The sequence below is a fragment of the Pan troglodytes genome, chromosome 5, assembly GCF_028858775.2.
Source record: "Pan troglodytes isolate AG18354 chromosome 5, NHGRI_mPanTro3-v2.0_pri, whole genome shotgun sequence".
Lineage (NCBI taxonomy): Eukaryota > Metazoa > Chordata > Mammalia > Primates > Hominidae > Pan > Pan troglodytes.
This window is the reverse complement of record NC_072403.2, coordinates 81,746,803-81,762,900: the sequence shown is the minus strand read 5'-3', so window position 1 is coordinate 81,762,900 and position 16,098 is coordinate 81,746,803. Positions and strand designations below refer to the sequence as shown.

Below are 16,098 nucleotides of genomic sequence, written 5' to 3'. Positions count from 1 at the left end.
ATAACATTTAACATCAAGAGAAAGGTTAGGAAAACAGGATTAACCAATCCAAGGAGAGCAACATGGACAAGGAGAGTGTCCTCGGCTGATCAGGATGCATATCAACATTTTGCAAGGAAGAGTCTGATTTGAGCAGAACCTTTGGTGGCAGATGCTAGATGCTGATCATCAGTGACAGTAAGACAGTGTCTGTTAAGATGGCTATCTTGAGCTGTTGAAGTTCTACTCTTTTTATAGCCTCAGAGTCCTCTGGTGATGACTGATAGTAAAGAGTGTGCCTGCAATAGCAAATACTTGGAACCAACCGAAATGTCCATCAGTGATAGACTGGATTAAGAAAATGTGGCACATATACACCATGGAATACTATGCAGCCATAAAAAAGGATGAGTTCATGTCCTTTGTAGGGACATGGATGAAGCTGGAAAACATCATTCTCAGCAAACTATTGCAAGGACAGAAAACCAAACACCACATGTTCTCACTCATAGGTGGGAATTGAACAATGAGAACACTTGGACACAGGAAGGGGAACATCACACACTGGGCCCTGTTGTAGGGTGGGGGAAAGTGGGGAGGGATAGCATTAGGAGATATACCTGATGTAAGACTAGTTAATGGGTACAGCACCTCAACATGGCACATGTATGCATATGTAACAAATCTGCACGTTGTGCACATGTACCCCAGAACTTAAAGTATAATAATAATAATAATAATAATAATAAAAGAGTGTGCCTGGTTATGTCCTTATCTGGTTGGGTGCAGTCTCTATTGATTAGGTGAACATCTGGTCCCTTTTGGCATGATTCCTTTTGAAATGTAAACAGAATCTTTTTCTAAGAAGTAGTTACTTATGTCAAGGGTGCTCTATACAATCTGGAATAGAGATATCAACCTGGAAGCGATATCTCTCTTCACTTTAAGGAAGCTATGACAGAGGTCTCCAGGTATATGAATTATTAGGAAGAAAGAGTGAAATTCAAACATTTGCAGGTCTAGAGGGCTTAAAGCCAGCTTATGATGGTACCAGTTCAAGTTAAAACTGTATTCTCCCCTATTCCCTTCTTATTCTGTCCAGGCAGGAAGGACCATCCTACTTTTTCCCTTAGGCTTCCAGCCGGAAGTAGATTCTAGGTAGAGGATAACGCATCACCACATAATACATTGGAAAAAGATGATGGTATTTTTTCTCAGAGTTGTTTCTTGACTACATCACAGTGGTGAAACATGCACTCACACCCCTGTGGACTCAGGTAAGCCATCCCAAGAGTTTCCTCCTTGTGGACTCAGGTAAGCCATCCCAAGAGTTTCCTCCTTCTTCTTCATTGTGGGCCTATGGCAGTGTGTTTTGTTTGCTGATACATATACCTTTACATACAAAGCTATCATGGAAATTCACAGGCATGCATACATCTGAATAGAAAGGCTATAACATCATGTGATAAGTTCATGTCCAGCCAACCAGTTATCCCGGCGGGGCACCAGTGCCAGTAAATTAGAGTGATTTGGGCAGCTAGTCAACTTTTATTCAGAGTCAGCTGTCTCATGTGTCCATGTGAAGAGACCACCAAACAGGCTTTGTGTGAGCAACATGGCTGTTTATTTCACCTGGGTGCAGGCGGGCTGAGTCCGAAAAGAGAGTCGGCAAAGGGTGGTGGGATTATCATTGGTTCTTACAGTTTTTCGGATAGGAGGTGGAGTTAAGAGCAATGTTTTGGGGGCAGGGGGTAGATCTCACAAAGTACATTCTCAAGGGTGGGGAGAATTACAAAGAAACTTCTTAAGGGTGGGGGAGATTATAAAGAACATTGATCAGTTAGGGTGGGGCAGAAACAAATCACAATGGTGGAATGTCATCAGCTAAGCTATTTTCACTTCTGTGGATCTTCAGTTGCTTCAGGCCAGCTGGATGTATACGTGAAGGTCACTGGGGATATGATGGCTTAGCTTGGGCTCAGAGTCCTGACATCAGCCATTCTTGCAACCTGGTAAGGAGTTCTGCTAATCACACACATTCCACCTTGTACACGAGGGCCAAACTTCCTTTTGGTGAAGAAGTATAAACCTCTAAAATTGACTTGGATCTCCAGGTCCACCTAGCCCATTCTTTGTGGAGTTCCCTTGCTGTTCTAGTCTATCAGCTTAGGCTGAGTCAAATATCTCAATAGGTTGCCCAGCTATGAGCCAACACCCTGCTCTGCAGCCCTCCCACATCTCAGCTTGCAGGGAAGCCAGCGAGGGCAGCGTGGTGATGTCACTGCGTCCGCACGCGCCCCGCCCCTGAGCAGTCCTTGCTGCCCCGCCCCCGCTCGGCTCGCCGCCAGGGGACGCTAGTGGGTCCAGTCTCCTTGGCAACCACTTGCTCCTCCCCCTCCGCCTCTTTAACCTTTAGGGTGCGCGGGTGCAGTATATCTCGCGCTCTCTCCCCTTTCCCCCTCCCCTTTCCCCACCCCAGGCGCTCAGGTTGGTCTGGACCGGAAGCGAAGATGGCGACTTCTGGCGCGGCCTCGGCGGAGCTGGTGATCGGCTGGTGCATATTCGGCCTCTTACTACTGGTAGGGGAGGCGCTTGGAGTTTTCCCCATGTTTGGACTGGGGGAGGAAGGGAGGGGCAGGCCCTGCAGTTGGCCTCTCCGGGCCCCGGAGACCCTCTTCGCCCCGCCCCGCTTTTAGCTTGGACTGTGGAGGGCTCCTTAGTGTTGGGGGCTTGGGCGGGCGGCGGGGGCAGGGGGGTGTCGATTTCCGGTCTCTTTTGCTGTCATTTCACCGATGACGTCCAGGGTTGCAGGGTCCTTTTTGGAAGCTCTTGCCGTCATCGCTGACTTGGGCAATGGGGCCGGTGGGGTTTGGGGGCGGAAGAGACCCTCGGGGTTGAGAAGTATGTGGTGGCCTTTCGTCCCCTGTAAAACATTGTCACACGGTGTGGGGCGGCAGCGCTGGATCTTTGCAAGTTAAGTAGGCGCTGGCGTTGTTTACTTGTCACCTTCTCTGTATGTTTTTTCCCTCATTTTCCCTACCCTTGGGGCTAGTGAGTCTCCAACCTCTGTGCCCATTGTGTGATTCTGCCTTGATGACGTGAGTTGCTCGTTCTGACTTCCAGGTGTCACATTCTCTTCTAATCTTTTTTTGATTGGTGTAGATACCTGTGGAGGGCGGAGCTGTAGCCCTCTTTATTACCAGTATCGGAGTATATACTACTATCTGTCTGACCTCAGGTGCTTTCTTTTCCAACGATCTTATTTCTGCATATTCAGTGAGCAAAGTGTAGATAGAAATGGCTCAGAGTGGCCTGGCTATTACTTCCCTGTTCATATTAAAACCCTTTGGTTTATTTGGGAGTTCAATTTATTTCCTTTCATAACTTCTCTACCTTCTCAAATCTTCTCTTTTCTCATCGTCCGAGGCTGTAGTTACTTTCTGTTCCCACGTATTTTGACCTTTTTGCATTGCAAAACAAAAACCTCCAGTTCTGGAAATCAGGCTTGTTTGGTTTTACTTTAATTGTCAGATCCAGTTGGTGTCTGGTACCTACGTAGTATGTTCTAGTAGATTTTTGCAGTAGAGACTAAAAAAAGAAAAGAATGGTGTGAAAATTTAAGAAAAGGATCCTCTTGTTACTGCCATCACTGTCACAGATAAAAACACTGCCTTTACCCTGGAACATGTTAGTCCTCTCTTGGAGGAAATGAAACCCTAAAGGTTGACTGTGGTCTCTGCAGCCACCCAGTCCTGTATTTGGAGAGCCCCCTGGCTTTTCCAGTCCATCAGATTTAGTTTGTTTAGAAAAAAATAAATAAGCATGTAATGTATGAAAGTTACGTGAGACTATCTTGGCAGTTATAAATTAATAAACATTTACGGTACAGAAGTGGTGTGAATTGTAAGAGGATGTAAACCAAACAAAATACGGCTTTAAAGAGGGCCTGAAGATAAGTGAGAAAACTGAAATTCTTGAAACATGTATTTTATGGACCGAAAGCCAAAGTGTGACTATAAATAAAGCAGGACTTAAGAGAATAGACAACAATATTGGAAGAAAATGAGAATTGTGGTAGAGTTTGGATAGATGAAGAAGAGAGGCCATTTAAGTTGGCAATATTACAGCAAGGACAAATAAAATCAGAAGGGAATTAGGAGTTTGACACTTGAATGTTGTCGTGGATAAAAGCATTAGGAAGAAGGACTTTTGTTTAAATTTCTGCAAATCTCTTTAAATCCTGGTTTATTAGAAGAAAGGCTGGTTTCTTTTGTTGCCTTCTACATTCAGTCTTTTGGGGTATGTTATTTTAGTTGAAGTGTATGGAGAAAATACAGCTGCAATGATAGGTAGTCAGAAACAGGAGCATTTTTCAGATAATTGTGGATGTTTTTTGACACTACACCAAAGCTCAACAAGTGGAAGATTCATGTCAGCTGCAAGGTGGAATCTGAAACCCTATCAATGAGCTTTTCATTCATTGTTACATTAAAATCCATTAGCCCATCTTGCACTTTGAAAGGCTCTTTTACCCATGCATGGTTTTATAACATGATGCCATGGCCACTTAGAAAATGTTGGTTTACTGAGTTATGCACATCTTTTAAATATGGATACGTTTCATTACATAATATCAAAATATCACATTTCATTAAATTACAACTGATCTTGTCAGAAATGTCTCTGAAAATTCTAAGTATTGAAGAGTTGTCAAGCTCATACTTGTGAATGTCTTTCAAAATCCAATTTTCATTTGAAAGTTTGACTCATAATTATCATTGGTATCAAATACTGTCAGTTTTTCTTTAAGTGATAGATTCCCTTTGTTCATTTGACAAAATCTGCCAAAAAGCGAAGTCTGAATAACCAGTTTGACAATTGTTCTTTCAAGTGAAAATGGTGTTCCTTGAAGAGTGGTTGGTTTAGCTTTTAACTCTAAACTTTTCCTGGAGATAGCCATCACATCTTGGTATGCAGCAGAAGGACTTTATGTATGCATGCTTCATATTTTACCCCACAAAGTATTAAAAAGAGTCAAGGGTTGAATTTCAATAAAATGAATTTATACTGCTTTGTGAAGCACAGTCTTAATTTAAATTGTCCCTTTTTGAACTTGTGGTGAAGAATACAATGATTACTGGTGCAGTTTGGTGCGACTGTCTTGATTCACGCTAATGCACCAGTAGTTTTACCCACTGTGGCTATGAACCATGAGTGCAAATGTCAGCACAGTGAAAAAGGCAAATAGCATCTTAGTATTTATTATGAGAATAGTTTTCAACTTCTGAATCTCCAGAAAGGATTCTGGGGACTACCAGGGTCTAGGGATTTCACACTTGGAGAACTTCTGCCAATCATCTACTAAATATTCAGGACATGGGCCAGGTGTGGTAGCTCACACCTGTAATCCCAGCACTTTGGGAGGCTGAGGCAGGTGGATCAGTTGAGCTCAGGAGTTGAGACCAGCCTGGGCAGCATGGCAAAGCCCCATTCCTACTAAAAATACAAAAAATTAGCCGGGCGAGGTGGCAAATGCCTGAGGTTCCAGCTACTCAGAAGGCTGAGGTGGGAGGATTGCTTGAGCCCAGGAGGTGGTTTGTGGAGGCAGTTGCAGCAAGCTCTGATAGTGCCTGGGCAACAGAGGGAAACTTCGTCTCAAAAAAAAAAAAAAAAAAAAAAGAATCAGGACCTGAATGTTGCCTACTTTTGTGATCGTGGGCAAAAAGAATGGACTTCAGTTTCTTCACACATAAGGAATTGTTAGATTTGGTATCTCATGCCTGTAATCTAACTATGTCTGTCTTTACTATATCAAATCTAAACTGTTCTATCTAGCTTCAATGTCCTCTGTAATTTGGCTCACACCACCTTTAAATTGTATTTGCCATTACAATAGGAGACTCCATTTTTGTAAAGCAAATTTATTCTTGTTCCTTAAAGTGTGGGCATCATCTGGGAACTTGTTGGAAATACCAAATATGTGACCCCAGTCCTACTGAATCAGATCTGCAGTTTAACAAGATCCCATACAGTATATCATCTATTCTCATTAGTTTAATAAAGATTCATCTCTTCTCATTCCTTCTTCTGCCCCAGTGGTTTGCAAACTTGACCTTTCATCAGAACCACCTGGGGAGTTTTAAAAATCTCAGTGTTCAGACCAATTTATTTTGAATCTTTTGGGAGAAGCTGGGGGGACTATTTGAAACTTTTCTTTATAATTGTTAACAGAGTTATATATTTGTTTCTTTGATCAAATTATCTAATAACAACTACTACTGTTTGTTAAGCAGTTACTATGGCCAGCCACTATGGTAAACCCTTTATATCTCATTTAATCCTTATAACTTGTTATGAAAGAAGTATTCCTATAGACGAGGATACTTGGTTTTATTTTATATTGTAGTAATGATTGATAACATGAACAAAAAGCTCTTTAAGGTTATCAGTTTTAAAACCATTATAAAGGGATTCTGAGACCAAAAAGTTTGGGAATCTCTGGCTTAACTCTTCTGCCTGGTTGCCGTTTCCTAGCTTGTCTGCCTGATATTGGCAAAATCCTTTGTTTGCAGTAATACCTACAAAATGCAGGTTTTCTTTCATTCTTGAAATCCAATAAAAAATTTATTGGAACACTTTGTGTCAAGTACTGCTGAGGATATAAAGATGAAGCTCAGCTTTCAAAGACTTCAGAATGAATTTGGGGAATGTTAAAAATATTTATGAATTCCTTTAAAAACAAGCTCATTCAAATATTAATACAAAGTCACATTTTATGAAAAATAAATTTCCCAAAATCAAGAATTTGAGCCTAGATCCTTTTTGTTTGTTTGTTTGTTCCAAAGTCTTAACTCCCTTCTCGCTCAATTCTTTCCTGCTATTCTGTCACAAGTTGAAAGGCCAGCAGTATGAAGCAATGACATGCAGCAACTTGGATGGGTTTTAAATGCACTGTGCCAAATGACACTAGCCAGACTGAAAAGACAACATACTATATGAAGGCATTATGATATTCTAGAAAAGGCAGAAACTATAGGGACAGAAAACAGATAGTGGTTGTCAGGGTGATACTGGTGGGCTGAGGGAGATCCCCAAACACTGGTGGGATCTCAACCCCAGCTGGTTTTCGGGCTCTTGACACTGTCATGAGAAGACATTAAAGGGCAAGTCAGAAAATAGTGTAAGTGTGGAGATTTATTAAAGGGAAAAGTACACACTCGTGTGGGCATTCTTAAGAGAGAGACACACGGTGAGGTTTGGAGTTTCTACCTTTATGGGTTTCTTTATCCAAGGGACATATTCATGAAAATTCCTGGAAAAAAGTAAAGACTTCTTGAAATTGTGGTGCCACCCATTTTTACATCAAATATGAGTGGTCTTGGAACTGCCATGGTGCTGGTAGGTGTGTGATTGAGCATGTTAATGAGCATATAATGAGGTCCTAGGTGAAACCTAGGTCAAATCCATTGCCATGTTGGGTCCAGTGGGTCTTAACCAGCTTGGTCCACACCCTGGTTTTTCAGGGTCTTATTAGCCCTTAGCCTCTAGTCATGGAAAACTGCTCTCTGGAATTTTTTAGCCCTTGTGAACATCATGCATTATTCCTGTCTCAAGGGCTGGGGGCAGAGAGAGGAGTTAACTACAAAGGGACAAAGGAATTTTCTGAGATGATGGAATTGTTCTTGTATCTTGCTTGCGGTAGAAGGATTTGGAAGCTGCAAAACTAGTTTGGTGGTTTTATTAGTTTCATTTGGGCCCTGGAATTGTAGGATGCTCAGAAAGAAAGTAACCGCTGTTGAAAAAGTGAAAGGTCAAAACAAGGCTTTTAAAACTACCAGAGCTCTTATTTAGAACAATGGTTCTCAAGTTTGGCTCAGATTGAAATCCTCAGGCATTTAAAGTACTGGTGCCTGGAGGAGCCTTATTCTCCGTTGATAGAATTGATTGGGGAATGTAGGGAAGGTATAAGGGTACTTAAAAGTTACCCAGGTGATTCTGACTCACAGTGAAGGCTGAAATAACATAGTCTCTGTCTGCAACTCCCTATGAGTAGAGTAGAAGTTCTCAAAATACAGCCCTGGACCAGCAGCAGCCTCACCTGGGGAAGCTGTTACAAATGCAGATTTTCTGGCTCCACTCCAGACTTCCTGAATCTGAAACTCAGAGGATGGGGCCTAGCAATCTGTGCTTTAACAGTTCCTCCAAGTGATTCCGACGCCTCCTGACGTTAGAGAATCATTAAAGTCCTATGCTCTGTGTTAGTCACTAGAATGGCATTGGTAACTATTAAGAGTACTTGGCTGACTAGAGATGTCAACCTCTACCTCTGAGTGAACTTTTTTCACTGGAAAGCTCCTTGCTGTGCACATGTATCCATTTTCAGCATTGACTTTTCTTTGTTTAATGCTCTTTAAAATTTAAATTATAGTATAATGTGATAATTGCATGGTGATTACTGGCAGTTAATCTTTAGCTCAATGCTATTCTTGAACTGTCAGAACAGGACAGAAGTTAATTTTCATCCAAGTTATATTTTGTAATGCTTCAGTAATAAGCCTAGAATAGAACAGCTTCTACTCATATCTCTTTTAGGTTGGAAAAATCTACAGGGAAAAAATATTCAAAGCTAGTTATAACTGTGATGTGTGAAACCATTAACGTTTGCACTGTGTTTAATGAGGAAATATGTAGCTGAGCACTGTTATTAATAGTATTGTGTGTGTATGCATACATGATGTACTGCATTCATGAAGTAGGCTTTGAAAATTATACATCTTGGACAAGTTTTTAAGGGATAGTGGGCTTTCCTTACACAACTAAAATAACCTTTACTTCACATAAGGTTTCCTGCTAGAAACTTTCAAACACATACAAAAATCAGAGAAAATACACTGGGTAGTAACAAACATCTCTTTTTGTTCTATTTCAGGCTATTTTGGCATTCTGCTGGATATATGTTCGTAAATACCAAAGTCGGCGGGAAAGTGAAGTTGTCTCCACCATAACAGCAATTTTTTCTCTAGCAATTGCTCTTATCACATCAGCACTTCTACCAGTGGATATATTTTTGGTTTCTTACATGAAAAATCAAAATGGTACATTTAAGGTAAATATAATCTTACTTTGCAGATTTTTTTTCCTTTCAAATTTCTGGCACACTTGGCAGTCCGATATATATTGTGTTTTATTTTTGTATCTGGGAATGAATGAGAATGGAAATACAACATAGAAGCTGAGAATGTGACATCTAACCTGATAGACTAGAAGCAGACTTACAACTGACATAAGAACTATTAATTCAGCCGCCCTGCAAATGCTTTAAGTAATCATAATAGGTTATATATTTTTTGCTGCTGATAACTCCCTTGAAGCTTATTTGATTTGCATTAATGCAATAAGTAAGTAATTGAGAAGGGCTTTTGTTAGTGGCAGATCAGGATCCTAATCTCCGTTTCATATTGAGTACTTTGAGTCAGTATGGTGTAGTGAATTAGGCTGGGAATTATAAGATCTGAGTTCTAGTCTTGACCCTTAACTGTCTAGCTGTGGACCTTTAGCCAAACCACTTAACTTTTCTGGACTTGAGGTTCCTCATTTTAAAAATGAAGGGTGTGGACTAAAGGTTTCTGAGTTTCCTTTAAATTATGCAAATTACTTTTAAGTTTCTTACTAGCTTAAGCTTCTGTGACTCAGGAACTGTCTCTGTTGTTATAGCCCCAGTATTTAGCTTTAGTACTTAAATATTTGAATGAAATAGTTTTTCATTTATCTTAATAATGCATGATTACAAAATAACTTCCTGAATTGGGCTAAATTAGGTAAATAATTTTATTTTATATTTTATTTTATTTTATATATATATTTTTTATTTTGTTGAAGTAGAGGCTCACTCTGTTGCCCAGGCTGGAGTACAGTGGCATGATCTCGGTTCACTGTAACCTCCGCCTCCTGGGTTCAAGCGATTCTCGTCCCTCAGCCTCCCAAGTAGCTAGGAATACAGACATGCAGCCACCATGCCCGGCTAGTTCTTTTTGTATTTTTAGTAGAGATGGGGTTTTGCCATGTTGGCCAGGCTGGTCTTAAACTCCTGGCCTCAAGTGATCCACCTGCCCAGCCTCCCAAAGTGCTGGGATTGCAGACATGAGCCACGATCCCTGGTCCAAATGGGGTAAATAATTTGAAAATATTTTTGTAGTTAGGTTTAAATTTATTCTGATTACTATGAAAATTAGATATACTCTGATTGCTGTGAAAACCACATTTTTTTTCTGTACACCATTTAGCAAGTTTTAATTGAGCACTTAGTGTGTGCCAAACATTGTAATGTTATAAAGATAGTAAATAACATCTATTAAATATTTGCTATGTGTCAGACTCTATTTTAAGTGATTTACATTTAGTAGCTTCCTTTGGTCTCTTAAACAATCCTGTGAGATAAGTAGTATTATCTGTGTTTTTGTGGCTGAAAAATCAACGTTCAAAGAGGTGAAGTAACATAGCCTGTAAGTGCTGAAGCTGGGATTTGAAGCTCTGCAGTTTGGTTCCAGAGAGCTTTGTTCATGAGGTTTCTTGGGAAGATGGCTTCTAAACAAGTAAGAGATATTTTCAGGTAGCTTAGTAAAGAGGATACCTACCAGTGATTCTACATTTTTTCAAAATATAAACTTAATTCACATTTTATATTTTGGGTTGAAACATTATTTCTAGAGAAAATGACTAATTTTACTGGTATCATTGGGTTTTCTCTGCTTTTTATTATTGGGCAAGAATAAATACACTTTTAATAATGTTAGACATAGATAATTAAATGGTTGATTATAACATTATGAGGTCATTTTCTCTGAGAAATAAGTGTCATTTTAGAATTAAATTCTATAAAAATGTTTAATTTCTTTTGGCTCTGTATATCGCTTTGTTTCTTGGATAAGAGATTTTGACATTTTCAGGATTTCTGGATATTCTTTTTATTTTAAAACAGTGTAGTATACTTCCAAATGTACAGTACATAATTATAAATTTCTAGGATATTTTTCTTTCTGAAAGCTGTTAAGTTTAAATAGATAATGATATATATGTATATGTGTGTATTCTGATGTATAGAGGTCATATAATTATCCCTGGTATAATTATTGTTTGAATCGGAGATTTTTTTAGTTTAGAATTGAGGATGTTTGATTTATTTAGATTTTGTGGGAAAACATTTCATCTTTATACATATGTAACAAACCTGCACGTTGTGCACATGTACCCTAGAACTTAAAGTGTAATAAAAAAAAATTCTAAAGTATTTTCATGAAATTATGAACTTTCTATTAGATTAAGTATTGTTTTGGGCCCATGCTTAAATTAGTGCTCGCTTCCTGGGAAATAGGTTGGTTTTGTTTCTTTGTTTTTGATATTTAAATCTATGAGATTGCATTATACTTGTTTGAACAAGATTTTAAGAATCCACTAAAGAAGCAAAAATATTAACTATAAAAATTGAGGGTGCTTGTTTTAATACATGTGCCCTTAAAAGAAAAAAAATATGGCTGTAGTTAACACACTATATTTGTTAAATCTAAATGTTACACTAATATTTAGAAGGGGAAAATATCTGTTAAAACTTTTCCCTCTACTTTTTTAAAACTTTGTTTCATTATTAGGATATTAGTTATTCATCAATTGTTGGTTCTCGTTTTTTTCTACTTTTCTTTTTTTGAGACGGAGTTTCACTGCAACCTCCGCCTCCTGGGTTCAAACGATTCTTCTGCCTGAGCTTCCTGAGTATCTGGGATTACAGATGCACACCACCATGCCCAGCCAATTTTTTGTATTTTTAGTAGAGATGGGGTTTCACCATGTTGGCCAGGCTGGTCTTGAACTCCTGACCTCAGGTGATCCACCCACCTTGGCCTCCCAAAGTGCTGGAATTACAGGCATGAGCCACTGTGACTGGCCTTTCCTACTTTTCATTATTAAGTTGTCTCTAGTTCTGTTTGCTTTTAGCTTAGATAATGTATCAGTTTTTTCTTGGTAGTTTTTTTGATACCTTGAAACATTCTGTGTGTCTGTATTTTCCCCTCTCATTTTGGGCGGCTCGGTGAGGATTAGTGAAATTCATGAGTTTTTATTTGAAACTGGACTATTTGCTGACTCTCAAAAGTAGAACTGAAGAAATGTTTGAAAACATTTTCCTGATAAACTCTAGACAGTAGTTTTTCCTAAAGTTATTACTGAATTCAGGTGCCTAGTGAAAGATAAGTTTAAGTATTTAAGAATTAATTCTTCAAACTTCATGCCACGATTGTAAATGTAGTCAGAGTAAAAAGGATGCCAACATGGTTTTGGTCTATTCCAACCTTGTTTGTAAGGATGAATGTACAAGTTGACATTGTTTTCCATGATGAATGCTAATGTATAATAATATTTACAGTGTGCATTTGAAATTCCTAAATGAATATATGCATTCTCTAACTTTCTCTACTTCCACCTCAAATATTTTGAAGCCTCTCTCTAATTATGGACTTGGCTTCTAAGGTATAATTATTTGGAAACTCCACATATTAATGATTGCTAACATTTTTCTTAAAAACAGAAGGTGCCCAGGCTTTTCTGTGAGCAGGCAGTCATTGCTAGTTTCTTTATTTTTGTTTTAGTTACCCTTCTAGCTTTCTCTGCCTTCTTATGGCAGGGGTATATTATAATGCCTGAGTTGTTTCTGTTGACCTTTCTTTCAACATATGGCATTATTAATAATTTTAGCTAGATAATTTGTTTCTAGCTTTTTTCTAAAGTAATTAACTTTTTAGATAACAGAAAAGAACCTTTTAGAGTACAGCTGGAAGTGCTGTCTTTAACAGTCTTTGATAGTTGGCCAATAACATTGGATGGGGATATACATGAAATATACTGATCCAATGGGAAAAAAAAAAGAAATTGACACTAATATGAATAAATATTCTTTCTTTTATACAACATGTAAACATAAAAAAATTAGTTAATATTAAGGTGTGTCATGAAAACATTTAATGTTTTGGTGTTTGTTCATATCTTACTCCTGTTCCCTAATTATGAATATCTTTATGGCCTGTTATTAGATGTCTGGGCTAAACTCTACTGCTCCCTCATTCCTATTTTCAAATGGTGGGAACTGTATCTTAGAACTTTGTGCTCTTTATTGAACCTTAAATATGTTTATTTACTTAATATTTACTAAGTATGTAGTATGTGCCTGACAATTGTAGGTACTGGAGATTAATCATTAAGGCAAATGAGGTTGCTTTTCTCATGGAGCTTGGTCTGCAAGGCTAGATCAATAGTCAACAAATAAAATAAGGTAACTTTATAGTGATAAATTCTAGAGGAAATAGATTGATATGAGAGTCTAGTCAGGTTATGAGTGTTTTGGAGAGGGGGATAGGAAGGCAAAACTGCTGAGGTTTCTTGCCATGATACCTGGACGAGGAGCCAATCTAGTAAAGAGCCAGAGGGAGAGAACCTTTAGGGAGAAGCAGCAGCAAATATAGAGGCCTTTAGGCCAGGATGAACTTGGCTTATTTGGCTGACATGTATTGTTGAGGGTTTTGCTTTGGTAAAAGCTGAGATCCAGAATAAGGCAGGAGCCAGACTGTTCATGACTTTTAAGTCATATTAATAAGTTTAGATTTTCTCCTAACTGCAATATGAAGTTAATGAAGGTAAAAGATAAAGGTGACTTGGGCTAGAGTGGTGCTAGTAGAGAAAAATGATTAAAATTGGCATGTATTTTAGAGGTAGAGCTGCTGGGATCTGCTGATAGATTAGATATAGGGGGACAGGTGAAAGAAAAAGAAAATTGGAGCACTGATGCCTAGGTTTTTGTATACCTTAGAGAAATAGGGAAACCTGGAGGAATAAGAGGGCATGTGCATGGGCAAGTGAGGGGGTGTAGAGAAAAGAGTTATAGTTCGGACAGGCTACCTTTAAAGTGTGTACTGTACTATCTATCCAGGTGGAGGTGTTAAGTAGGGAGTTGAAGCTCTGTGAAGAGCTTAGGGATGGAGAGAAGTATTTGGGAAGCAACATATGGATGATATCTACAGTTATGGACTGACTAGGAGCTGGGAAGACTGAGTAGTCAGAGAAGCCTTGACATTGGACTGAGGACTGGAGTTCTCTATCGTGTAGAAGGTCAGCTGAAGGGGAGAATCTGCAACCTGAGAGATAAGAAAAACAGAAGAGGGAGGCTTTATGGAAATCAGAATAATGTGTTTCAGGAAGAAAGAATGATAGCTTTTTTCAGTGGTGTTGAGAGGTGAAGTGAATGGGGTAGAGAAGTGACTGGTGGCTTTGGTCAGTGGTGACCATGAAGAATAATTTCAGCAGAACAGTAGGGTGGTTAGGTTGAGTGGGTTAGATATGGACAGAGAAGTAAGGAAGAAGTGATAAGGAATGCTGACAACTTTTCAGGAAGTTTTTGTTCTCTACGAAAGTGAGAAGCGGGTTAATGGAGGTGTTTTTATTTGTGGTGTTTGTGTATCTCTTTGTGTTTAATAGTTACTAGAATTTGTATACTTTAGAATTCAGTACAGTGAGAGAAATTTTTGAGGGGAGAGAAGGTATCATTGCAGGTGCAGTTTCCTCCAGAAGGGTGAGTGAAAGTGAAAGGGTTGGGTGTAATAGGAGTGTGGGTACTTCAGAGGAAAGAAGGTCTAGAATTTGGATACAAATGGAGATATGTTTTAGATTTAATAGTAAGTTGAATAAGCTCCTGTCTTGGGGCTGCAAATTATTTTAGAGACCTCTAAGTCAGTATTTCTCAATCATGGACATTTTGCCTTGGATAATTCTTTGTTATGGGGGCCTGCCCTGTGAATTGTAGGTGTTTAGTGGCGTCCTTGACCTCTTACCTCCTAGATTCCTGTAGTATACTGACTCTGTCCACCATGTCTCCGGACATTGTCAAATGCCCCATGGGGATCAAAATGGCTCCTGAATGAGAACCACCATTTTTATGGTGAAGTTATCAGGTAAAAGTGAGGAGAATCATTTTGGAGTTTTGGGTTATGCAGCAGGTTTCAAAAGTCAACTTGAAAAATGGGGAATGGAATTTACATATGCGACCAATTACATTCTTGTTCTGTGGAATTCATATCCTTGTCTTCTGAAATATTCTTCTTTAATATTCTTTATTTAGTTCTTGATTGTCTCACATTCTTTTGTGTCCTAAATGACTCTGAAGTTTCTTTTAGTTTCTACTTCGAGAGGCAATAGTTTATAAAACATATCAAGGTCATAGTGGTTCCCAAAATTAGAAGGAAAGTTTTACAAACTAAGCTCTCTTGACAATACATCAAGTATCTTGGAGGCAAGAGAGTATGTAAAAGCCAAATACACTAACAGTACTTGAGTGATGTTGTATATCTTACACATATTTGTAGCTTTAAAATAGTAACAGCAATACTCCTGTTGCTACAAGAACTGGTTAGGCAAAAGATCCTTATAGAGTAAAAGATGCTAAATTTCATTGATTCTTTTGCTTCAAGTTAACCTTCAGACTTTTTATTTTTAATTTTTTTTTGAGATTGGGATTTTGTCTGATTTTAAACTAATTTTTAAGTGATTCTCAGTGGAGACATTACTACCTCCTGGGGCTGTCTTGGAAATTGATGGGAAGTTTGTATAACATATAAGAAGTAAAAAAAAAAAGATAGTTGTTATTATTCTCTGGCCCATTGATACATTGTTCTTAATTTGCTCATCTTCAAAATCCTTTTAGTCCAGGTATGGTGGCTCACACCTGTAAACCTAGAGGCTGAGGCAGGCAGATCACTTGAGTCCAGGAGTTCAAGACCAGCCTGGGCAATGTGGTGAAACCCAGTCTCTACAAAAAATACAAAAATTAGCTGGGCATGGTGGCATGCACCTGTGGTCCCAGCTACTTGGAAGCCTGAAGGTGGGAGGATCACCTGAGCCTGGGAAGGTCTAGGTTGCAGTGAGCCATGATCATGCCACTGCACTGCAGCCTGGGTGACAGAGTGAGACACTGTCTCAAAAACAGAACAAAACCCACAAAAATACTTTTAAACTTCTGTTTTGATACAGAAGTAATCACTAAAGAAGCACAGCTCTTAGGAGTTGAAGCTTTGATTATGTACG

The 16,098-nt window shown here is 38.9% G+C and overlaps 1 protein-coding gene across 3 annotated transcripts in view; it reads left to right on the top strand.

The window, feature by feature from the left end:
• The first annotated feature begins 2,220 nt into the window (after positions 1-2,220).
• Positions 2,221-16,098, top strand: part of LMBRD1 (LMBR1 domain containing 1) — a 122,293-nt gene continuing 108,415 nt past the window's right edge. Inside the window, exons 1-2 of one of the 3 annotated variants that reach the window (XM_001136147.7) lie at positions 2,221-2,558; positions 8,909-9,085. In XM_001136147.7, the coding sequence (XP_001136147.2) occupies positions 2,490-2,558; positions 8,909-9,085 (246 nt within the window). In that variant the 5' untranslated portion in view covers positions 2,221-2,489. Of the gene's footprint in view, positions 2,559-2,605; positions 3,078-8,908; positions 9,086-16,098 lie in introns of those variants that run through there. The other 2 variants (XM_063813155.1, XM_054686004.2) reach the window with 2 other exon arrangements.